The sequence below is a fragment of the Teleopsis dalmanni genome, chromosome 2 (genome assembly GCF_002237135.1).
Source record: "Teleopsis dalmanni isolate 2A chromosome 2, ASM223713v2, whole genome shotgun sequence".
Taxonomy (NCBI): domain Eukaryota; kingdom Metazoa; phylum Arthropoda; class Insecta; order Diptera; family Diopsidae; genus Teleopsis; species Teleopsis dalmanni.
The window spans coordinates 222,893,785-222,920,724 of record NC_051847.1 but is presented as its reverse complement, the minus strand read 5'-3'; the positions used below and the strand labels follow the sequence as shown (position 1 = coordinate 222,920,724).

Genomic DNA, 26,940 nt, shown 5'->3' with positions numbered 1-26,940 from the left:
TTTTTTTATCTGTGGTTATTTGAAGACGTGAATACATTCTTTTTGTTTATACTATGTTTCGTTGAGATTGTGAGATTAAGATAACGAAATTAAGTTAATCTGTATTTTTAATCTCCACCGTTTACATTATACATTAGAGATTAATTTTGTCTTTTCTCTTGTTGTGTTTTGTTTCGTGTGTTTGATAAATTTTTAATAGATAGAAATTAATAATAGATAGTTCAACACAAAATATCAACTATAGTCGCAAAGTTCTGCTCTACTGGAAGTCAAGAACTCACTCATTCTCTAATGTATTCTAATTTCTAGTTAAAATTGTGTTAGGTACATTATCATCTCTGCAACTTCATTATTTCTTATGTATCAATTCGATACACAAAAAGATTGAAACAATAATTTCTTAATAAAGATATAAATCATATCCTGAATTTGTTATGAAGCTTGAAATTAAAATCATCCTTGTCCTTTTAATTTATTTTTAAACAATTTTTTTAATTATTTACATATTTTAATGATACACTAGTGAGAATTTCCGGGGGCTCAACGTCACTTATAAGCAGTTTATTATTATTGCAATTATTTAGTAGCTTTAAAATAAACTTTTGTAAAATACATTTCAGTCTGAAACCTAAACTGGTTGGAAATTTTTTAACGTCCAAAACAAGTTATGGGCAAACATTAAATGATAAACAAAATTGGTTCCGTAAATTTAATTAAATTTTAGAAAGGATAAGACCAATTTCAAGTTCAAAGTTGCATTGACGTCAAACCGTTGCCAGGAGCTGAGACTTGAAGTATTAAGATGCACTTCGCACAGTTATTATTAATTATATGAAAATAAAGAAGCAAGGGAACCAAAATAAACAATTACTAGTTTGTTCGCTTTAGAAAACATTATTTATACTCCATGAAAAAAATTAGTAAAAATTTAATCTTCTTGAGAAAAATAGCATTTGAATAATAAAGGCAGAAATTGAAGTAATTGTTCTCTATCTCTCTCTCTTTTTATGTTATATTAAAATATAGGTATAGGTCAATTAATGTTGACACCTATATCATATCCATGGAGTTCTAGACACTTTATGTCTTACTTGGATTGATGGAGGAAAGCATAAGATTACTATACTATGCATATCATATGCACAAATTTTTTATTTTAAATAAATTTATTATTGTATTAAAATTAAGCGAAAACTTAATATAATGGCAGTTAATGTTATATCTTAATTGAGAATTTATCTTATGAAACTATTACCTTTTCTTTCTAACCATATTGTATTGCTAGTCATTTTATTAAATCACTCATTTGTCATTTGTCAGTCTGGACAGCCCTGATTTAATCGAACTATTGTGATTGACTGAACGATTTGAAGCTGTAGCTGCTTTCTACTAAGAGTAATCTAAGAGCTTTTTGGTTTTGGTTAAATCAATTAGAAAGCTGTTAAATACATCATTTTTAAGTATATTAGTTCTTATTTGCAGTTTACTAGTATAGTGATATACTATTTTCTATCGATCTAAAACCTTATCTATTGCCATTGACGTTAAAGTTTACGGTTTTTTTTAAGTTTTTTATATTAATGGTATATTTTATATTCTCTCATATATTCTAAGTAAGTGTTTGAATGAGTTTACTTTTCCAAGTAATAGTTTCGATATTCCTTCATAGTCGTAATACTACGTTGTCAAGTTGATCAATAGTTAATGTGTTATATTTCTTTATAACTACTTCATCCAGTTCAAAACTAATAGTTCGAACAGTATTAGTGTTCCAACTTAAATTAAATACAAATGTGTTCTATTCGGTCTTAATTATCTCATTCAGCTCATCTATACCTAAATACCTTTAGAATAAAACTAAATGGTAATTTCAACAAATATTGTACTTTATAATTGCCTGGCTCCTACTAGAAAATGCCCGTATGCTGTACTATAGGATGCACCATCTCCTAAAATTATACTCAAAATAATATTTTATCATATAGTCCATATAAATGACATTGGTTCGATGGCTGAAGTGCGGGAATGTATATGTTTAAAGAGTTTTATGTAACAATGTAACACCGATTCCTATTCCTAATAATAATCTTAGATATTTGAACAGTATTTCAATGATTATTGCAATGGAATGGTTTTTTTTTTGTTTTCATCCCTGTTTGCACATACTACCTATATGTATAGGTTTCCTTTGCTGATACTAAGAAATTTGATGATTTGGTGATTTCTGATACTAAGAAAGATGTATTTATAGTCGTAATCCATTTATTAAGCTAAAGTACCCTAAACGTTCATAACTAGCCCAATTCTTAGGGTCTCTGGAATTTCATTTTCAGACGGATTACCATTGACATCCATTTATATATTTTAAGGATAAAATTAAAATCAATTTGTGAGTAGTATAAAAAAATGAACTTATCGGATGTCTTGATACAAATTTTTAAGAGTATAGATACACATATATAACACGAATCTTTCCTAATAATTTATAACAAGTGTTTAAATTTTTAAGATTACGTGTCGTAAATATTGTAAATCACAAAATATAAATCATAGCTTCTTTAGAACTCAATGCACTTGTATGAAGTGCAATGTGTCAAGCTGGTTGTAATTTACATTGAATCTTAATCTGAATCTGAATCTGAATTTGTGAATTTGTAACTGATTAATATGAGATAAAATTTAATGCCGCCTTGAGGTTAACGTAATGCAAGGTGCTCATATGAAGACAACAGCAATTAAAAATTGACTAAGCCAAACCATAAAATTGAGTTTCATTGATTTTATATTGTTTTCGTTGTTCAAACAGCTTCCACTTAAAATTGCTGGTGCAGGCAGGCATTGTGCTGTTGTGCTGTTGTACTGTCTCGTTGTTGTACTGTTTACGATCCCACAAAGATACAAAGATAGATTTGTCTAAATAGTTACTTGGGATTTTGTATCTGTAGCTAGTGTTTATTTATAAACAAACATTTGCATATGTGTTTAGCTTAAGAGTTACTTTTTTCATTTTTTTTTTTAATGTAAAATCTGAATTTTTCCACTTTGCACGTAGAGAATCAGTTTTGTTAAAGAATTCAACGGATTCATTGTTTACGTCGCGACGTCGTCATTATTGCTGTTTTCGCTGTTAGTGCGGCTGTTAGTGCGGCTGCTATGGCTACAGTGGCTACAGTGGCTACTGTGACTACTGTGGCTACAGTTACAGCTTTTGTTGTTGGATTTTTCGTTAGTAGTTTTTGTGCTGCTTACGTTACTATTGGCTTCTCTGCTTTTTGGTAGTATAAAAAGAGCGCGTTTACGTTATTTGGAATTTTGTTGACGTTTTGTCGTGAAGAGGTTAAAACGAAATACTTAAAAGCGTTCGCTTCGAGTTTTAACGGAGTTTTGTCGCGGAAACGGAAACATTGCAAATAGTTCTTGTTCTTTAACAATTGCTGTAGTTTTTATTCTGTCTCATGAACAGATAATAAGATAATATATATACAAAGTGATTTTTAAAGCAGACAATCTCAAATACCACAAGTGCTGAGAAATGGAAACTGAAATACAAAATTTTTACAAAAACAAAAATGTTTTTTTAACTGGCGGCACAGGATTTCTAGGAAAAGGTAGTGAAAATTTTATCTAAAAAATAGTGAAAATAAAAATGACTAATTTTTATTGCAATAGTGCTGTTGTAGATACACATTAAAGCGTACAAAAATATATAAAGTTAATACCATACATATCTTTATATAACAAAAAATATATTAGAAAGTTATAGAAGTCTAGATTGTTAGTGAAATAGACCACTGTGACCATACTAGATCTATTGTGCTAAATATATATATGCATGAAACTGCATGAAAATGCATAAAATTAATTTATTCTCAGTGTAAAAACTAAAATTTATTATTTAATTAAAGTTAATTGTAAAATTAAACTTTATTTATTAAATATTTTATTGCATTCTACACGATTTTCAATAAGTCAAATGTTAATAAATCAAATTCTTTAAAATTAATACTTTCAAAAATTCATAAATAAATAAATAATTTCTATAGTGTGTACTTCATTGAATAACTAAACAACTAATTAAATTAGCATATACATATATAAAATTGTATAAATTTCAAGTCCCCTTTCCAGACCACAATTTCACCTTTAATTTATGTAAAATAATACTTTTTCTATGAAAATGTGGAAAAATGATTTTAGTGCAAATTTATCTAAATGAGTTTATTTCGTAAAAGAAGAAAACAGTGGGTCAACAAAAATATTTTATTGCAACGAGGTTATTTAATTTTTACGTACCATGAATAATAAAAAAAAAATAAAAAAAAAATAAAATTAAACTGCAAAGAATTGTGATTTTGATTCGAAGGGCAAAATAATATGCAGTCCATGCGGAAAGTTTTTGTTTAAAAAATTTTATTATTTACAATTACCTAAAAACATTAAACAAAAGAAAAACAATAAAATAATACTGTGATAAAAAGATATATGAAATAAATATGATTTAAGAAGTCAATATAATATTAATACAATTATAAGGCGTTAAATAAAATATTGGTATAACATATTTGAAGTTCAGTGTGCGTTTTTGTTGAAGTGAATTTCATCCTCCCACTGCACATTTTCGATCAAAGCAAACTGCTTTATAAAACTATTTTATAATTGTCCACCCAATTTAATACCATTTTAACGCTTTTTATCGCAGTCATATATAGCATATATGTATATATTTTCAGCTAGATAATAATACCTAATCATGTGCGCCAAATTTAATTCAAATCCGTGAACACAATAAAAAATAATATTTGAATAATTTTATAATAATTTTGAATAATTTTTATTTAGATATATGTATATGCACATATTGAATAGGGCTAAACAAAATTTATTTCACATCTTGAAATATAAATTTTCTCAAAAAGGAGTAGGTAGTTCGTGCTTTCATTTTCGATAGTAACTTATTTGGAAGTATGATAATTTATTTAAATTATTTAATCAACATAATGCGGGGTTTCTTGCATAGTTTCAACATTTCATTAATTAGGTTTTGCTATTAAATTGAACTATTTATTATTAAAATTAAATTATTTGACAGCCTTAATGATTCAACATATTTTCATTTTTATTTAAGTGTGTTTTAGATTCTGAGTCTTTACACTTATTCTACTTATATCCGATTATATTATATTTTATAAACTGGATGTATTCTATTCGACAAAATATATTTCATACTTAGTGTATATAAAATATATATCAATTTTCTTGTGAAATTCCACTGAGTTTACAATTTAATAGGTATAGTAACGTAATTGTATCGATTTCTAATAAAACAAGAAGTCAACTTACCTTAATAAAATAAATTTATTGACAATATTGCCAGCGTGTTCAGACTTATTAAAATCAATATTTTTCCATTTATTATAATAAATAGAGCATATAAATTTATTATTGTCCTTCTTAACTTTTTCTAATTACAAAAAACAACCCATTATCAACTTCAACTTCCAATGCAAAATTACTATATGGTACAGCTATGTTTTATAATTGTATTAAATTTAATATTATGATTTTACTACAATTACATTGTAATCATAATTTTATTATTTATTATAGCAAATGGTGTTCATCACACTAGATGCTTCATTTTGAACATACTATTACTTATAAGTAGGTAGGCTGGAGTGACGACCTTGTTTTCAAAAAGCACACTTGAGCTCAAATGAGGGCCCATTGTGATATCACAGGAATAGCATTGGTTATTACTTTATAGATGTTAATTATAAAATAGTTATCAGTATTATTTATTATTTAGTTTTTATCTTACAAAACAATATGATAGTTTTTGTGTAGTTGTTATTTCTTCTTAGGGATTATTCCGCCAGATATATAATCTAATAGTACAACATGTTTACAATTTTTAGTTATTCTGCTTTTAAATTATTTCTTTGAGTTTATTGTTATTAGTATTTTATTTTTTATTTATTATTTGTTATTTATTATCATTATTGTAATTCATGTTAAAAATATCATCATTATAGTATACATTTTATATTTATGTATTTTAGTACAGGTTTCTTGAATTGAAGTTACTTAATGTTTATATCTGTTCTTTTTTGTACAAAATCTGTACAAAGATTAAACAACAATATCTAGTCTTTGATTTATTATGGATTTCTTATTATTTAATTATATATATAATATTATGTATTTACAGTACATATGTATATAATATATAAGTAAGAACACAACTTTGTGTGAATAATCTCAACATACTTATGTGAATCATTAATTTTATAAACCAAACTGGAATTAATAATCTAAAATTTTAACTATCAATAATAATAATAAATAAATGTCAATAATATATGAAATGATTATGATTCATGAATTCTTCATTAAAAAATAATTACAAAATCTGGCTTTGTTTTTCAATTCATATTAAGTTGCAATTTCAAATTTTTAAAAGTTGTAATAAAATTAATAATTATTTTGTATTTTTTTGTACTAGTCTTTCTGGAATGTGCTAAGTGTATTAAAATCTGTTCCAATAAAAAACCGCACATAAAATAAATTAATTATAATGCAGTATATTTTTATTCTTCAACCTAAGCCTTAAATTCCGTTCTCAATTTTTTTAGTTACATTACTAACAGTTATACCCTGCAGTAAGACTTCTTATATCTCTCGATTATTATTCTATATTTATCATGATAAATGTTGAATCATAATATCTATATAACAATAAATATAGTGTATCAAATAATTTAACTAAATATTAATAACATTTGAGGTATGACTATATTGAAAGCATCTCTAAATGCCACAAAAAAAAGCAGTCCACATTCATCTTAATGACATTTTATACTCGTAGCTACACCGTAGAAGATGCTACAATTGCTCATTTAGAGCATTTTATTTATATTTAAATAAGATAGTTACTATAAAAACATAATTAAAAATTTCAAATTTTAAAATTTAAATATTTTTAATAAATATTAATTGATTTGTTGGCTGACAATACTTCAAAGATGCGTGGGAAACGCGTTGTGCTTCTATGTATTCAAATATCCGAAAATATATGAGACTCTTCATTCATTGTGCTAAACAACTTAGATTTACCATGAATCGCATAATGTATGCGATTATGAGGCGATGAAGATTTCCTTTCTATTTCTCTCTCTTTCTCTTTTATCCTCATCTAACAGTGGCATTCTGTCTATGTCCTGCTTAATCAAGGCCGTTCAATGTTTTGGATATGTGGCTATGGGACTGGATATGTGGATATGTGGTCATTTAATAAGAAAACACATCTTTTATAGAATTTAATATTCAATTAATTCAATTTCCTGACACTTATAGTCTAAAAATTACATGCGGATAATGAAACCATCAAATTTTTTCAAAAACAGCAATTGACAGATATTTAATGATATCCGAAACATCTGTATGATTAGTCTAAGAAAGAATTTACTTGATTGAAAAATTTTTTTTGGATTTCCTCACTATTTTCACCCTTTAATTTTCAGTATAAATAAGTACCCAGAACGAATAACGCTTATAAAGATTGTAGATAGTAAGGTCCTGTGCATAATCATCGGTTTGCATATTCAGATATTAGATTTTGGAAGTATATAATCCTTTGAAGATCTATACTTGTGATGTATGCTAAGCTCGTTAGTCCTAAGGCTTCCGCAGTGAAATGTTTATTGTAATAGAAAGAAGTGGGAAGTTCGAATACCAATTTCGAAAAGTTCACTTCGCTCTTTGTATTATAAATTAATGTGAACTTGAACGTACTAGTATAAGAGTTATATTACTTTTTATTATTAAGTTATGTCATCATTTTTGTAATGAATAAAAAAAAACCAAAATAACAATTTTAAATTAATAATTATCAGCGAATTACCTCATTGAATTTTCGGAATAAAACTAAACACCTTGCATTTACTTCTCTTTTTGACTGTGGGACTATTTCTTTCTTCAAAGTCACAGAAATATTATATAGAGATTATTCTTTGAATTTTATATTTCATTTGTAAATTTTATATATTTATATTGTAAATGTTTACGCAAACGTTTTCTATAGAAATGTTTAATGTAATTGATATAATTATGGGTGTTATTAACTGGGACTTATAATTTTGCATATTCAATGTGAATAATAGGAATTGAAATTAATTTGAACACTGACTGCGTGCGTAGAAGGAGTGTTAAAAATTCTTTGTAATTTTAATATAAATTCAAAAATTAAATATATATTATATACTCATGATAATAGTGAGATTCCAATTGCTTTTAATGTTACTCTCATGTATATGACCGTAAGCCCAACGACAGTAAAACTTATTCATTAAGAAGAATCGATGTCTTTGAAAGCTTTGAAAGAGTTGTGTATTACCGAAGGTGTAAAATATTAAAATTAATTATTTTATTGCTTATTACTAATTTTTACTTGTAGCCAACTTTTATTATCACCCATGTACGAAATTCTATTTCACGAGTGCACACAAGATTCATTTCGAATGTTACAAAACTGATTTTAAAACTGATTTTAAAACTGATTTTAGTGTTTCTTGAAATGAAATAAATTTCGGTTATGAGGTTTTTTATTGTTCCAGTTAATTAAATTGACTGAATTTTGATGTGAGCACATAAAACTGCAGTGCTCTTCAGTTGTGAAATTTTTATGACTGAATGAAATGAAGTTTTGTGGAGAAAAAAATTGAAAAAAAAATATATTTGAGACAAAAATAAATTTGTTTTTAAAATATACAAAATAGTTGTATTTTTTGCTTACATCAATTAAAACAGCGTAAATACTAGTATTTTTTTTAAATTTATTTCAGTTTATTTGGAAAAAATTTTACGTGCCACAGACGTCAACTATGTTTACCTTTTGGTACGCCCAAAACGAGGCAAAAACATAGATGAACGCATAAATGACATTTTAAAGGATGAAGTAAGTCATTGCGGCATTTTTTTAATCCTCTTGCAACATTGACAATTTTAAAAAGATTAAAACATGTCCAATACTTTTCTAGCTCTTTGATCAACTTCACAAACTGAAACCGAACTCAGCGAAACGTGTGAAGCCCATATTTGGCGATTGCTTGCTACCAAATCTTGGCCTGAGCAGTGATGATTACAAAGATCTTGTGGAGAATGTGCACGTTGTGGTGCATAGTGCAGCCACAGTACGTTTTAATGAGCCGCTGAGCACCGCATTGGCCATAAACGTGCGTGCAACAGTGGACTTAATAAAACTGGCGAAGAAAATGCAAAAATTAAAGGTGGAATTTAAATAAGATCGAAGATAATGAAGATTTACAAAACTCGTTTTTATTTTAATTAATTTGCTAGGTTTTTGTTCACGTATCTTCCGCATTTGCTAACTGCTTCAAGACAGACATAGATGAGTGCTACTATACAGAGCATTTGAACATCACTGCAGAAAAGTTATGCACATTGGTAGATATACTAGGTACGGAGACGGCCGATCGTTTAGCTACAGAACTATGCAAAGATTTTCCAAATACTTATTGTTACACAAAAGCTCTCGCAGAAGAAGCTATTCTTAGTCAAGGCAGTGAACTACCGATTTGCATATTTCGGCCTGGTATCGGTAAGTTTTGAAATATGGTGCGAAGAATATATGTTGATGTTGCACTTTTTACAGTTATACCCTCTTGCAGTGAACCAGTGCCTGGTTGGATAGATACTTTATATGGACCTACTAGCATTTTGTATGGTGCAGCTTATGGTGTACTACATGTGCTTTATGCGAATATTGAAGCAAATGCTGGTGTGGTGCCAGTAGATTATTGTGCAAATGCTATGCTTTCTACGGCTTGGTATACGGCTAAATCTGTGAGACAAGAGTATGTTTTACGCTGTTTGACAGAATAAATCATAAATAATGTTAACTTATTGTTTCTAATGTAAATTTTAAATTTTTCAGTGTTACTTCACCGCCTTCAATATACAATTTAGTTCCGGACTCAGCAAATCCATTAAAATGGAAATCATACATGCGTTCTGTTGAAGAGCATGGTACGAAAATGCCTTTAACGAATATGATTTGGTTTCCATTTTTAATTCATACAAATTCAATTTTATTCTACAAGATATTATGCTTCTTCTATCACACAATACCAGGATATATATTTGATCTGTTATTATTGGTACTTGGTAAAAAACGCAGGTAAGCTTAAAAATATATAAACAATTTTACTTACCATTGTTTGTTTTGGATTTGCACTACGATTTATATATTAAATTTAAAATTTTATTTTAGATTAGTAAAAACTTATAAAAAAATCCATCAACAGAGACCCATGTTTGATTATTTTGTGGAACGTAATTTCAATTTTTCGATAACAAATTCGAAGCAATTGTGGAAGAACTTAACTCCGGAAGATCAAAGCATATTTAATTTCGATATGCTATCGATTAATTGGTCAGAATACTTTTATAATAGTTTATGTGGTATGAGAAGATTTCTAGCAAAAGAAGAGCCCAGCACAATTCCAAGGGGTTTGGAGCTCAAAAAACGGTATGTAAATAAAGTTTCTAAATAATTCCGAAAATTAAAATAATGAATTTGAAAATAATCTTTCTCTATTATTATTTAAAGCATATATATGTAAGAATTTTATACAAAAACTTCACTATGATCTTATTTTGTTTTCTTTGCAGTTTTCTAATTCTCCATCGCGCAGTACAACTATTGGTTTATGGTGGCGGTAGTCTATTATTCTATTGGACCTCTAAAAAATTATATTATTCCATATAGTTTAATAAGTAAATTAAGTTTTTTTACGTAGTATTGAATTAAAAATGGTTTTGTACAAATACTGCTCAACAGTATTAATTCAAAATAAATGGTTCAAGTCAACTTTGTCTTTATTAGTTTTAAGGTTTAGTTGGCATGTAAGTGATATTAAATGAAATAAAAAAAAATTATAAAAATGATAAAAAATTAGAAATGTTTAAAATTATTTAAATTTTTTTATGTTTTTTATGTTTCAACAAACAAAACATCGCTATGTTGTGACTTACGTGGAAGCCCAATATTGTTGCATGCAACAAATGCGCTGTCATTCGACTTTGTTTCCATTGTGGCAGCAGATATTTCTGGTTGTTGCAACTGAAGACACAACAATGTCAGCATTCCAAGAACACTGCCATTACCAACTATTCTGTGCCAGAAAAACATTTTGTTCTACTTTATTGAATAAAACTTTTACTTCACTCGCCTCACTACGCTTCAGTTAAATGTCTGTTTTTATTTGAAATTAAATCAGTTACTTTCATCTTCCAACAGATCCTTTGCAATCGCAACGCTTTCACAGACTGAATTCAAACATTAGAAGAAATCGCCGTCATGCAAATATTGAATGAAACTATTTTTATGTGACAGAAAAACTTTCCGCTAACAACAACAAACACTCAGAAGGATAGCAATAAACTCGGTTCAGTTTGTAGGTGAAGCAAAGGACCAACTAGAAACACCAACTACAGCTACAGCCACATCCGCTCCGATTAATTTCCTTTTTCATTTGAATGCGGAGCAAAATTGCTGCTGATAGAAAAGGAATCAGATAAAACGAAATAGTCGTGGAATTGCGTTTCGATCAATTCCAACTATGATTTATAGCTCCTATGAAAAAATTGTAGCATGCGCCGCAGCCAGCTAGAATCAAATGTGGAATAGCACATAAATTCCACTTCACGAGGACTTTTTCTATCTAATTACAAATTAAGTTAACATAAATTTGCCGGAATAACGCAATTGACAGTAGTGTCAGCTAAGTTATGAGCGAATTTATTCAAAAGCACGTCCTGTGTATTCATGCGACTTATTCAGACCATTTAGTAATACTTTTGTTGTACATTGACTGCTATCTTAAATTTCTATAAATATTTATGAAACACACTAAGAGGACAACTTAACATGAGTCAGCTGAGAATTCAACTGTAAAATTAAGGAGTTAATTTTGTAAATAGACTCAATACATCACAGTTGTTATTGTTCAATTACTCGATGTATCATAATATTGAAAATATTAGTTTATCTCAAAAAAAATTTTTTCACAATATTAAATCAGAATTATCAGAACTACCAACAAAATACATTCTAGGCTATATACCTTCTGCTCAAAAAGTATCCGGATTTTGTTGTTTATTAACTACTTCTTAAGTAATAGAACTGTTTCAAAAAGTTTTTGTTGTTATGTTGGTACACCCTTTCTTGACATATGGTACAAATTTGAGCGCCGTCTGTCAATTAGTTTGTTTACAGCAGCTGTTAATGTGAGACTACCTCAAGTGCATTTAGCGATTCTTCTTGTACGCGATTTTTTGACCAAACACGGCACCACTGTCATCGCTCAGGCACCATATTCGCCAGATCTGGATTCGTGCGACTGTTTTCTGTTCCCGAAACTCAAATTGCCCCTTCGTGGTAACATAAGCGTTTTGAGTCGATTGAATCGGTAAAAGAGAATTCGCCGAAGGAACTAAAAGTCATACCTGCACGGGCCTACGAAAAGTGTATGGAAGATTAGGTTAAGCGTTGGCATATGTGAATCGCTTCAGAAGGAGCATATTTTGAAGGAGATAAAATAAATTTTGAATAAAATTTAAATTTGTTTGTTTTATTTACAAAATACGGAGCAGAAAGTACTCTACGACAGCTGAAGATCGTCGTTGGTGTAATCAATGTTAATATATAATATACTATAAATAGTTACTGATAGATGTCATGACTACTTTCTATTTCTTTATTAAATTTAAGAATTTATACCTTTAAACCTGGTTAACTCGAAAATCTAGCTTTAAAATGTTAATATATTTATTAAAATTAAAAACAAAAATTTAGAAAATTTCATTAAAAAGTCATATAAACATTTTTACAAAAGAAAATTAAAGTAAAGGATAAGAGCTCTGAAATTATTTACGAGAACTGATAGGCTTATCTAAACCGTGTTATCGAATCTCAGAATGGTTACACGCTCCTCGGGGAGGTATGCAGATCTGAGGTCAGTTATTGTTTAGTCTGATGAAGTGTTGAACAATAATCCAATCAAGGTGTAAAGAGGGTTTATGCAGAAACATCGCAGTTAATAGAAAGTATAAGTACTCAAATGCACTGCCTTAACTAGCCTTAACATAATAATAATAGTTATGTAAAAATTTTTAATGTTAAATGGAAAAATCGAAAATTTTGATTTTTAATGGAAAATATTATTTAAAATATCAAAATGTAAAATGTGAAATGGCGACATCTAAATAATTATAATTTTTCCGCGAAAAATATTTTGACGTTTCCATTCAAATGATTACTTAACCACATGTGCACTTAAAAAAATTATATAGATATTATATATTTCCGGAGAATAGCAAAAAAAAGGAGAAAAAGAAGGGAATAAGCATTTCCCTTCCCATAGATAGTTTAAAACTGTCTAGTTATACTAGAAAGCAGTGAAAATGAGAGTGAAATTAATTTAATTTATTCTCTCTAAGCGCAGTACTTATTTTAATATTATACTAAAAACTAAATTACTAAGTATAAAAAGGTTAATCTTCATTTATCCAAGTATATGTTACTTAATTACATGTTGATTAAACAATTAAAAATGTATGTAACATTTTTTCCGAGCGTGTGACATTCAAAGCAATCAAATACTGATACATTGTATATTATTTAATTATAAAAAATTACAGTTACAAATCTATTCTTTATAATATTGTAGATATATGTTTATCTATCCAACTGGTATTTACATTTTTATTAAAAGATGAAAATTGTATGTAATTTTAAGTGTTAATCGATGTAGGTGCGATTTTTATAAAATATAATTAGACGAAACGGAAAGTAATTTGTAATAAATGGTAAAAAATTGAAAAAAGTGGGAAAGATATTTTATTTTACCTATGACGAAATCCTTATTCAATAAAACATTAAAATTTCCTTCGACTTTCTAAAACTTCCAATAAAAACTTTTTGAAGGATGTTTACATATTGTTTCTTTTATACTTCTTAGACAAAAAATTTAATTGTTTCAGTCTTCCCGAATATACATATTGTGTGAATAACTTATATTTTCCAACAGGTATATTCCTACGTACCAAAAATTATTTTACAATGACACTTATGTCGTTTTACAGTTTTGAAGTCTGTGTTGCAATTCCACAATTAAATTTAATATGCCATTATATGTAAAAGAATAAACAATATATGTTTTATTACGTTTGAACATTCGAATTTCGTACCAATAAAACAACCTTAGCTGCCGGAAGTCTTTGTCTGCTTCAAGGAACTTATGGTGAACGTGCACCAATTCAACAGACTTGCAAAACCTGGCTTAAACGATTCAAAAGTGTTGATTTTGATGTCCGTGACAAAGAACGTTCCGGTCAATCCAAAAACTTTTAAAATAAAGAAGTGTAAACATTATTAAAGGAAAAGTCTAGAACTTACAGAACAGTTAAAGGGCCAAAAGTAAAGATTCACCTGCTCGAAAATTAATCAAAAAGTAGTAAAAAAGGTACTTCATGAACCTCTTGAAGTCAATATTGAAAATCGCGTAATGGCTTGCAATTTTTTCCTTACAAGACAGCGAAGATCAGATTTCATGCATCATATTATGCCTGATGATGAAAAATGGATATACCACGCCAACCATAAATGCAAAAAATAATGGGTTCGTCCAGGCGAACTATCCATATCAACAGCAAAATAAAATATTTATGGGTTATGTTGTGCATTTGGTGTGATCAAAACAGAGTGCTGTACTATGAGCTGCTAAATCCGAACGAAAATATTATTACTGACTGTACCAATAACAATTGAGAGATTTGAACCATGAAAAACTTTCGATTCTAGTCACCAAACAATGTGAAATGAATTCGCTAAACGACAATGCTCGATCACAGCCAAGTGAACTCGCACTGAGATGGTAAACTCTTACTGCATGCTCCCTACTCACCTAATTGCGCTTCATCAGTTTATTACTTGATCCGTTCACTGATATGTGCTCTTCACGACCAGAAATTCAGAAACCACGAAGAAACCAAACAATGAATGCTCGATGTATCGAGCACTTGAAAAGACAAATAATTTTTTTTCCATGGAATCCATAGATTCTCAAAAGGATGATCAAAAGTCATACTTTACGATAAAAAATATTTAGTTTAAAATAAAAAAAACTAAATATTTTTATCTCTTAGAAACAAACGTGTTATATTTGCAAAAAAAAACTGAGTTATATACTCAATAAATGTAAAATAGAATAGTTAATTACTTAATATTATTATTGATGTAACTTAATTGGACTGATATAAGAAGTATTTGCTTGTTTTTTATAAATTTTTCTTTTTTAATTTTATATTATAAATACGCTAAATGGCTTTTAATATATAATTGCAACAATTATTGTAAAAAACAAAGGGAAATAAATCAATTATAGTAAAACACATTGAAGAACAAATAAAACTTCACACTGTGGCACTTTCATTTATTAAAAAGTACTACTAGATATTTTTGTTTAAATACAATACTAATACTAGCTTCCTATCATAAACCAACAATGAAATATGCATACATTATAATGACAATAGCTGTTCAAATATTGAGTATTGAAGAGTATCTGATACAACCTAAAATTACCTTCAACTATTTAAAGGCCTTAAAAATTTTATGTTTAATTGACTCCACTGTGCATTGTTAATTTATATAATTCTGTGTGGTTCTTATTATATAACTCTTATTATATAACAATAACTCGTTATAATCTTATTTGTTAATAATCGATTATAATGGAGATCAATAAAAAATATTAGTCCAACATTTGAAATCTATAAAATTCACTACATTTCCTTTAAAAAATTAGTTCCCAGAGTTTGAGGATCACGCTGTCAAAATTTTCGTTTCTAGCCAGTTACAAGCCATTATTTGAAGTTGATCTATTTTTCATTATACACATCCAGTTTCGATGTTGTACCGGCTTAACTACATTTTTCACTGCTTATATTCTATATACAAATATCTCATGTTCCCTCTTGGGTCAATTTACCAAGCTCAGTATAACAAAACTTAAGATAAAAGTTGCTTTTAAACAACTTAATTAAAAACCTCTCTCCTAGAAATATACTTTTCTTCCATCAGTCCTTTGTTCTTGGCACACTGCGGTGGCGTATTATTACTGCAAGCTTTTCATTGCTTGCAAGATAGGTTGCAATCTTTCTTCCGCTTACTCTTACTTATAGTTAATTCTTTGATATATTATTAATACGAATACTCTTGCTATAAGGGAGCCTAAGTAAATTAATTTTATCTTCACATTTCAGCCATACATCATTATCATATTATTAGTTATAACTTTGTCTATCAATGTCGGTTGTGTGATAGTTTTTGAATCAGTGTGGTCAACTATACTTCGGTAAGTCTTAAAATCAGTCTGTTATCCGTACATCGTAAAGGATTCATTTTTACTAACATTAATTTTTTAATACCCTAGCCATTTAGTTTATATTTTTTCGTTTTGTTTTTATAATCTAATCATGAAACTTCACGGTTGATCAACGCAAATCAATGGCTTAATGCGGTGATGACTCAGTGGTCTACCTCATGGGTATGCATTTCAAATTTGACAGAGTTCAAATTCTTTCCTCAAGTTTTTCCAATATAAAAATTATATATGAACAAAATAAAAAACAAAAAATATTCTCAACGACTTCTGATTATGGATATTCGGCATAAAATTCATTTTTGGATTTAAATTTACTTTTAAATTTATTTGTGTATAGGAATTAATACAAACTTTTTTGCTTGGGTGTTCAGATTTAATAAGTGTTTAATTAATACATATTCGCAATATAAAATGATTGAACCATTTAAGCTTATCCAATAGCTTGCTGGAATTCTAGGCATTCACTGCTCAAAACTTATTTAAGAAGTAATGGAGAAAATAATGGAGACTGAAGTTCAAAAATTTTATCGAAATAAAAATGTTCTATTGACAGGATGCACAGGATTCATTGGAAAAGGTGATAAAATATTATCAATTGTCTTATACTAATGTATTTAATCAAAAAAAAATGTTGATATACTAATTATGTTATTAAAAACTCTACTGATTTTGCTAATTAAGTTGTTCTTGAGAAACTTTTGCGTGTGACTGAAGTAAATTGCGTATATTTAATTGTGCGACCCAAACGCGGAAAGGATATTGATGAACGCATTAATGAAATCTTTAAGGATGTTGTATGTACCAAAAATATTACTTAAACATTTCTATTAATATATGTTTCATTAATACTTGCAGTTATATGATAAATTACATGAAACTAAAAAAGATTTTATGCAAAAACTAAAACTAATTAAAGGCGATTGTATTCAACCACAACTGGGAGTTAACAAAGAAGATCGCAAATTTCTTATAGAGAATGTAAATATTATATTACACTGTGCCGCCACAACACATATGAATAACCCTCTAAAGAGTGCCTTACCCATAAATTTTGGTGCCACAGTGTCCCTTTTAAAGATGGCGAAAGAAATGCTAATGTTGCAGGTCAGTGGAGTGATAAGAAGGAAATTATTTATCTATTTTTTATTTTGATATCAGCTTTTCATTGCTTATACAATTTAATAGAGTTTTGAAATCTTCTTCTAAATTGTCTTTATATTTTTCAGTCATTTGTGCATGTTTCCTCGGCTTTTGCTAATTGCCTTACGCAGCATATCGAAGAGCGTTTCTATACTGAAGATTTGGGCATAAACACTTCCCAAATTTCAGAAGACGATATATTTAATGAACAATTTGTTAATAATTTAGATAAAGATTTTTGCAAGAAGTATCCTAATAGTTACACCTTCACAAAGGCTATGGCAGAGGATGCGGTTTTAAAATGTGAAAACTTACCAGTATGCATTTGTCGGCCTGCAATAGGTAGGAGAAACACAATTGTTAAACTGAACTCAGGATAAACATATTTGTTTATTATTCTCATAGTAAGTTCTACATGTAAAGATCCAATCATTGGATGGACTGATAATCACCAAGGACCTTTTGGAATTTTGTTTTCAGTAGCTACTGGTTTACTACGTATCATGTACATAAATCATGATGTTAATGCTGTTTTGGTTCCTGTTGATTATTGTGCAAATCACATACTTGTTTGTGCTTGGAGGACCTCAAACTTAAAGTGCGAATTTTGTTATATTAAAATAATATTAAATTGATTTAGGTCTAATAACTTATTTTAACTCGTGCAGCACAAATCTGACACCATTAATTTATAATTTCGCTACTGATGAGCACAATCCCATCAGCTGGAAAAATGCCAGCAATCTTGTAGCTTTACATGGCTCCAAAATTCCAATAAGTAAAACGATATGGTATCCGTTTCTAATTTTGTGCAAATCGAAGATATATTATAAAGTAGCTAGACCAATTGTGAATACTTTACCGTATCTGCTTGTCAAACTATTCTTGGCTATAACACGCAATAAGACAAGGTATACTCTTCCCTGGTTCCATGTACAATTATTGTATTAGAGGTTTTAAGTAATTTTTTCCCTTTTTTCTTTTCAGAATTATCAACATCTCTGTAGTAGAGAAACCTGTGAAAAAAGTAGAGTATTTTGTAACACATAACTGGATTTTTACTATGCACAATACAAAGCGACTATGGAACTCATTGTCCACAGAAGATCAGGAATTGTTTAATTTTGACATGTTGTCACTCGATTGGTCCGAATACATACGTACCAATTTGTGGGGAATGCGAAGAATTGTAGCTAAAGAAGAACCGGATACAATCCCTAAGAGTATTGAGCGTGTAAAAAGGTATTCATAATTATCTTTTAATTTAAGTGTAACTCATCAAATCAATCAATGGAAATATTTAATCATAAGTGAACTTAAAGTTATTCAAAGCTTGTCTTTGAATAAAGAACAAAAATATTATCAGAAAACTAATTTGTCAGATATTTTGTATATATGCATAAGTGTTCTATAGTCTGTTTGAAACTGGTTTAATCTCCGATATTTTAAGCAAGAAAAGGATTATTTATAACAAGTACTTTTTAGAAAAGTAAAAGTAAGTTTATTCAGTGGTAATGAATTATGTCTTATAATTTATTATTATATATGTAAATAACATTTTAAAAAATTTAGTAATTGTTCAATTTCAATTAGTTGAGAATTGGTTAATGGTAGCATAATAGACAACAATTCAGTCACGGGTTGTATCAATGCACTAAAGTATTTTGGAATGATACGGGTTGCACTAACAATAGCGACTTAGAGAAAAATTCATACAAGCTAATTTTGAAATTGAACTGATCGGTATAAACTGAAATGTTTTTTTTTGTGTTAATTATATTATATTAATTCTTTAAATGTAACTTTAATTCTTTAAAATACATTTTCTTTGCAGGTTACGGATATTACATCACGTTTGCAAATATATATTTTTCGGTGGAGTCGTCGGTTTATTATATCTTTTATATAATTCAATAATGTTTATTGCAAGAAGAAAAATAATTTCCTAAGAGGAAGTAACTTATAGTTGTATCTTTATATAGATACTCGTAATTCCAACAACAGGACATTGAGGTCTCTCAAGCTCTGAAGTGGTTTCCAACAATGAGTACAATACAAAATTGACAAATATTTCACATATTCTTATTATATAATTATTATAAAGTTTATTTTAAAGTAAATATTTTCTGTAACAACGAGAGAAAATAAAAATAATGACAAAAAAATAGGGTGTTGCCTTAATGCATTCTTTCCAGAAATGTATGTCTATTATAGTATGTATATATTCCATGTATTGATTTTTAAAGCACTACATATTATTACTGTTAAAGCTTTGACGTGAAATCGCCCAGCAGCCGGTACTACGGTCAGAAGACTCCTACTTCTATACCAATTTCACTATTGATTACACACAGCTCTTTAACATAAAGCTTTGTGAACAAAGTCCAGAACTAAATCTAAAGAAGACCTCTTAATCTGTTCTGGTGACAGAAACTTAATTAATTAAGTAAATGCTGTATGTTTTTTCAAATAAAGGTGCTTAGCTGATTCATTAATTATTTTAAACGGTTTTAAAAGCAATATGATTTTTATTAGTATCCCGAGAAAGATTGTTATAACCTTCTAATCATGATGTTGATAACGTTTAATTTGCAAGGTGTTATCTTGGTGAATTCATGTTCAAAACTCTTTTGTTGAAGGTCATTAAATTTTATAATATTTAAATAATTTTATAATACTTAAAACTCTGTAACAAGTATTGAATAAAAAAGTAATATTTGGGTTGTATAAAGAAAGTAAAAACAAAATCTGTGCAATGTTAATAATTAAATATAGTATATTGCATATAAATATGGTTGTGTCTCTATACGAGTGTGCAGCTAATTTCAGTTCTCACTCTCAAACAATGAATCCAAATCCGAATTGCAAAATATTGTGGCTCTCATATTACATTGGTTGGATCCATTCATTGCAGTGGAAAACTTATGTGCATTTCACTTGCTTAGAAATTATAAAGAAAACGAAATAATTGGATCACAGTAAGTAGCACTCCGACACTTTAGCCAATCTCTTACTCGTCTTTGGTTGCACAAGAAGTAAGTAGAAAAGTCGAAATCGTGACGTTCATCAATGATTCATAACTTTGAAATGAAGAAGTTGAAATAAGATTAGCAACAGTACAAATTTTTATTTTTATGAAATATTTATTACAAAATGCAAAAGTATAACAATAAAACCGTATCTTTTTTTCTATATAAATGTTAATAAATATATCATTGTGTCACTGGTGGAGAGTAGCAACTATGCATTATTTTCGATGAATATAGCGCAGTTGCAATTTATGCCGCATTGCATTTCCTAATGTTTCTAAATATTACCCTGAAATATTGGTCATTGAGTTTTAATTACCTTAATATACTTAGACATAATATTAAACTATATTTAACAACCTTAGTTTACTATGTTTAGTTAAGTGTACGACAACCTTTTAAAAGCTACATTTTTACATGTTCACTATGGTCAATTAAAATTGAGGTGTGGACTTAATTGATAGTTTCTTTTAAAAATTATTGTTCTATGTAAAGTTGTTCATAAAATATATTTTAGAAGTATGTATAATGACTATACGTCTATCTAAAATACTTATATCGAGCGAAAAAAATATGATTTATAAAAAAAACTGCACAGTATATTAAGTTTTGTCTTAGTTAGTGATAAAATACGATTGTGCTAAATATGTTGACTTAACCTTTTCACGCTTTTTATATAGCATACTAAACTGTTGCTAATATGCTAAACTGTTAAATTGCTAAATAGAAATATCGTGAATGCAAATTTTATGATTACAGTAGAGCTCGCTGAAACAGTTAAAACAACACCGAAATATTACAAGACAACCGATTTTGATAATTCAAAATTATGTTAATTGAATCGAATTGAATATCGACATTTCATACAAATTACTTAATAAATATTTATTATATTGATATTATATTTATTATTTATATTTATAATATTTCCTAAATAAAAGTTTTGAAGATGCCTATTATATTTTATTAGTTATGTTTGTTGCTAGTCGGATTCTTTTAATTTCTACTTGATAATTGCACTGCACTTCTTAAGTATGCGTTTTTGCCACATTTTGTGTTTATGTAAAAAAAATTAATAAATTAATAATTAATTAATTAATAAATTTAAGTTTCAAAGTTTTTAATTAAAGTTAAATAGCTAAAAACGTAACTTATATACATTAACTTATAAGTTATTGCTCATTTCTTCTCAATATCATTTATTTAAGCATTGTGCCTATATTAAATATGTTACTTTGATTAAGTTTATATGAACCCTCACTTGTTTCACGCATGCAGTCAGTGTTCAACTTAACTACATACATACATTTAAAAAAAGTGTTGAATAACCAGTTAACATCACTACAAAAGAAAAAAATATGAACCCATACAGCACTATCGTAAAAGCTCCATGTAAAAAAAGTAGAATGTAGTTAATAATTTCACAAGAAACATCTGTAAAACACCACTGCATAAATATTTCTGAAGTTCACAACTATTTTGTTTGACTTGATTCAATCTACTTCCCTCAACCACAGCAAGAAGATTCTCTAATTAGTTCTATTTTATATTTTTTATGCTACTTAAATGACTCTTTTAAGGTTTTTTGGGTGTTTGGTTAATAAATTTTGTATTTAAATTGTTACTAATTGACAAAGGTAAAGCCAGAAGTTCTTCACTTGTAGTCTTACAAATTTACTAGACAGTTCAAAATAATGGAAACAGAATTGCAAAAGCAAAACAAATTTTTAACAAGAAGTACTGGTTTGATTAGAAAGGCTAAGACCATTTAGTTACTATTAAATATATCAAAGAAGTTATCAAATACCAACACTAGAATTTAAATTGAATTTTTTTAAATAGTTTAACTTTGGTCCATTTGTCTATTAGTCAAACTTAGAACTATTTTTAAAAATACATGTATTTTTGTATTTTTAAAAAATATATATAACAACATAATATTGAAACAAAAAAATGTAAAATAATATTTGTAGAAAATCTCTTTATAAACATTTTTAATATTTATAAAACCTCTAATGTAACTAAAACCCGCTTATTATTTTTTACCCAAGGCAAAAGCTAAAGCAACTAAGTATTGTCGAAAAAAAAAAATAATTTACTTCTGTTTAATAATCATCTTAAAAGTTATCCTAGTTTAAACTATATTATACAAAATCACAGTCAAAAATTACTATTTCATTCCCAGTTAACTGCTGTGCTAGGCAGAAAACAAGCAACTTTACCAAACTGCCAACTAACAGCATCAAAATTTCTAAAAATTATAAAAAGTCATTTACAAAAAATTACTTAATTGAAAAAATTTTTTAAAGAAAACCACTGTATAAACATTTTCAATGTAGAAAACAAGTGCTTTTAAATAATTGCTGCTGTGATCTATTAGACAAGGCACTACAAGACAAGACGGCACAAAAAAAAGATTTATATATGCATGCATGTAGTTTCAATATGATATAAATGTTTAAGCGCTCATATATATATAAATATTTAATTACTACAATTTAGTAATTTATTTCATTCAACAAAATAGTTCATTTCATTAAGAAAAAGCACTCAACAACAATCAAAGTCGGTTTTAGAATATATATTGTTGTTTGCTGGTATATTTTATTGTTGCTTCACTGTCCTTTGCATAAAATCTCTATAGTGCATATAGCAGAAATGCATCAAAAACTAAGTTATAAGAATAATTCTGTATACATATGTGGACTTAATTTAATTTAAATTAATTTAATTTATATTGCCAAAAAATTAAAGGTAGACTTTTGACTTACTTAAATTACCGGAGAAGTCGTACACACACGTTTCATTTGTGGAGTTCACTGAACCCAACATGGTGGGTGCCACATGTTCTCCATTTACTTCCGCTTGTAAGATTCGTAAACAAACAAAAGCGACTAACACAAAGCCAGCATGTGAAAGGACGCGAAAATGTGCTGGAACACACATTTTATCCTGACCCATTTTATTTATTTAAGTTTTTATTTTGTCGTTTATTCTTCTGAATGAGAAACCATGAAACACGTCGTATAATTTATTGCGATATCGCAAAAATTCGCGACACGTAAAATGCATCCAAAAAAGTTAAAACGTTGGACTGAAATTTGCGACACGAAACACGTCCAATGCGTTTGCCAGACATTGGAACACTAAACTGAAGAAGTAAAATGTTTCAGAAGGCTTCCTTCGCAATTCTGTTCGAAACAACAACAACAGCAGCAGCAAAAGCAACAATAGAACTGACATAGCCTATTCGGGATGTTTAAGTGTGGAAAAAATCTAAGCATTACAGAGTAAAATTTGCTTCTGTACAGTACAAATAAAATACAAAACTCACAAAGCAAAAAAAAATAAACCAAAAATTTTGTATACGAACTGTTAGAAGACTGTAAGACCACATCACGATGGCTCATTTCCTTTTCCGTTTAAAATTAAGGCCAAATCCTGACACAAAACGATAAAGAAAAAACATCAGACTTATCAAAGCAAATAGAAAGTACTTTCACTTTAGTTCTGTTCTGTTCTGTTGTTGTTGATCCTTTACTTTGGCCATATTATTGGCATAATTTGATTTCAAGTTTTGTTTTCACCAACGGAGCACACGGTCAATAAATACCCAACAGCAGCCGGCTTCTTTCTAGTATTGAAGGATACATTTAATTTGTGCTGTAATTGTTGTTGTTGTTGTTATGCGGGCAATGTTACGGTTAACTGATTGGATGGGTAATGTGAAAATTGATACCAGAGCATAAAACTCCAAAGTGAGTACGCATATGAGTTTGTCCTCCTATGTGCTCGCAGTTCCCAGAAGTAATTTATGCATTTCAGGCATTTTGCCGGCAAAATGTGAACCATTTCTCTTTACGCAATTTAAACTGCTTTTAACATTTTTTCTTCGCAATCAACTGTTTTTTGCAGTTGAATCCAATTTACCAACGATGGTAAAGAGCTACAGAGATATTTAGTTAATATTACAAAGTTGTGTATTACAAATGCACAGTAGCTTCACATTGAAGGAAAAAATGCATAGCTTTAGAAGATCACAACTATCAAAGAGGAAACGAATGCTATATTCATTGTTAAGAATAGTTGAAATAATAGAAATAATACTTAACGAAATATATAAAGTGCTTCGGCTTGATAATATAAAAGTATAATAAAGTGCTTTAAAGTATAATATTTAACTTATAGTGTAATGCAGAAGTCTAATGTCTTCTAGTCTAATGCAGAAGTATTAAATTTAAATACGTTAAAATGATTTTCAAAGAAAATTTCAGTTACATTAAATTATTGAAATATTATATAAAGAGATTTTTTTGAACTGTAGTGAACTACAACAACAAAAATTCATTTTATATTTCAAGTTTTGTTTCGAATATGGTATTGCCAAATACCCATCATCAGTGGTCTAGGAAATTATTCTTGTATTTAATTATTCGTAAATAAATTTTGAGATTACAAGTTCCAGGAATCGAACTTATGCCCTGCCAAATTTGAAACTCAGAGTCAGTGCTTCTTAATCAACTGACTCAAAGCCGTACTTGACTTTTATGTTAGCACATTTTTCTGGAGTTTTTGTTAATTTGTCGTGAAAGTTATATTGACAAATTCACTTGCTGTGTTTAAATATTATATTAAATCAAATTTCATTAAAGATCACATTAAGGCTTATACTGTATGTATGAATACACAAAAATATTGCACTCTTTATAAGTATATTAAAGAACGAAGTAGATAATGAATTTGAGTTATAGGGTAACAATATATATCACGTTTATATAATAATTTTATCTATTAGTCGGCATTTATATTATTCAAAATCACAATAAGTCATTATCACGTTTATATGATAATTTTGTCTATTATTTAAGATTACAATTAATCATTACACATACACTTATGTATCGCTGTGCTTTACGCTACACAAATGCATGCCCACAAAAGAAATATCTACTGACTTAGCCGACACTAAAACCCTAAGTGTCGTCTAAAAAATGCAAGCATGTTATAGGAACATATTAGAGTTAGTAGAGAAAATATAATGCAGAAGAAAATGATTAAAAAAAATTTTATTATTGAAATTAATAAGGCAGTGGTAACTTTTATAACAAAATATATTTAATTGCTATTCACAAATTGAAATAAAGACTATCTTATAATTAATTCATTAAAAACAGAAATTCTTATTAGAGTTCCTTAGAGTTAAATTAGAGTTCCTTAAATATAAAATCACATCTTTGATTCTCAAATATGAAATTTACGAAAATTAATGAGGAAATGTATTAGATGAACTTAATGTGTACAATAACCAAAGGCTGATATTTTTATAAAGTGAACTAGTGACCCGGTTGTTTAGAAGCCTTCAGTTAATATATGATCCAGTACCTTCTTTCGAATTTTAAAGGGCCGAAAGTGAGCGAAAGAGAAAACAAATTGTTGACAAAAGCTAATAACGAATAAATGAATATTGTATTGTCGATCAATAGCATTGATTTATGTCTAGATTAGAAAAAAAAACTTTCTTCAGATAATAATAAATGTATAATATTTTTAGTCGTATATTATTATATATGTTAGTGACATTCAGACGGACTAGTTATACATTATTTGTTATTTGTTATCTCTCTTAATCTCATCTCCCAGTGGAGCATAGGACCTCTAACATTCTTTTATATCGGATTTTGTTATTTGATTATCGAAAGATATAGTTCCAGGAATAATTGGCGTCCCTAAACTTTTCTTCAATTGTCCTCCTCCAATTTTAAGCTGGCGCTACAGGTCGACGGCTGTCTTGAGGATTCCACCCCAGAGATTGGCGTGCAATGTTTTCATTAGGTTATTTGTTATGATAAATGATATCATATATATATAAGAACCACTTTTTTAATTTTTTGCAGTAAAATTAGTAAGTGAAGTCTTTACACATCATTATAAGTCTTCATAACTAGCATATTAAGGAAACAAATCTATGATCCAAAAACCATTATTTGAAATAAAATACAAACTTGTTCGTGATATGTAAAAGCTGACATATAATGAATCAGATATTGCATAATTCATTATAGTGCTAATAATCCACGTGCAATTGTATGTAGCGCTCACGAAATTTATCACTAATAAAATCAAGTTTTTGAAATCCTAAAAAACTGCATTAAAAACCATTTATGACTACATACTTACCCAGCGATTTGTAAACTTTTCCAGTATCTGCCAGATTATAGGTGATAAATTGTTTTTCCACTGCGATTTTTTCCATAGAAATAACAGCTTCTGCGGCTATGATAAAAAGGGATAATAAAATTTATTGA

General features: G+C 28.4%; 1 protein-coding gene across 1 annotated transcript; it reads left to right on the top strand.

Moving 5' to 3' along the window:
- The first annotated feature begins 3,070 nt into the window (after window positions 1–3,070).
- LOC119676818 (fatty acyl-CoA reductase wat-like) lies at window positions 3,071–19,739 on the top strand. Its single transcript, XM_038088077.1, has 15 exons — window positions 3,071–3,608; window positions 8,841–8,953; window positions 9,036–9,284; window positions 9,355–9,616; window positions 9,671–9,872; window positions 9,953–10,195; window positions 10,289–10,546; window positions 10,690–10,783; window positions 10,917–10,923; window positions 17,383–17,570; window positions 17,693–17,948; window positions 18,012–18,204; window positions 18,275–18,517; window positions 18,594–18,848; window positions 19,441–19,739. Exons 1-15 carry the CDS (start codon window positions 3,533–3,535, stop codon window positions 19,553–19,555), a joined length of 2,754 nt encoding a protein of 917 aa, XP_037944005.1. The 5' UTR covers window positions 3,071–3,532; the 3' UTR covers window positions 19,556–19,739.
- Window positions 19,740–26,940: the final 7,201 nt, after the last annotated feature.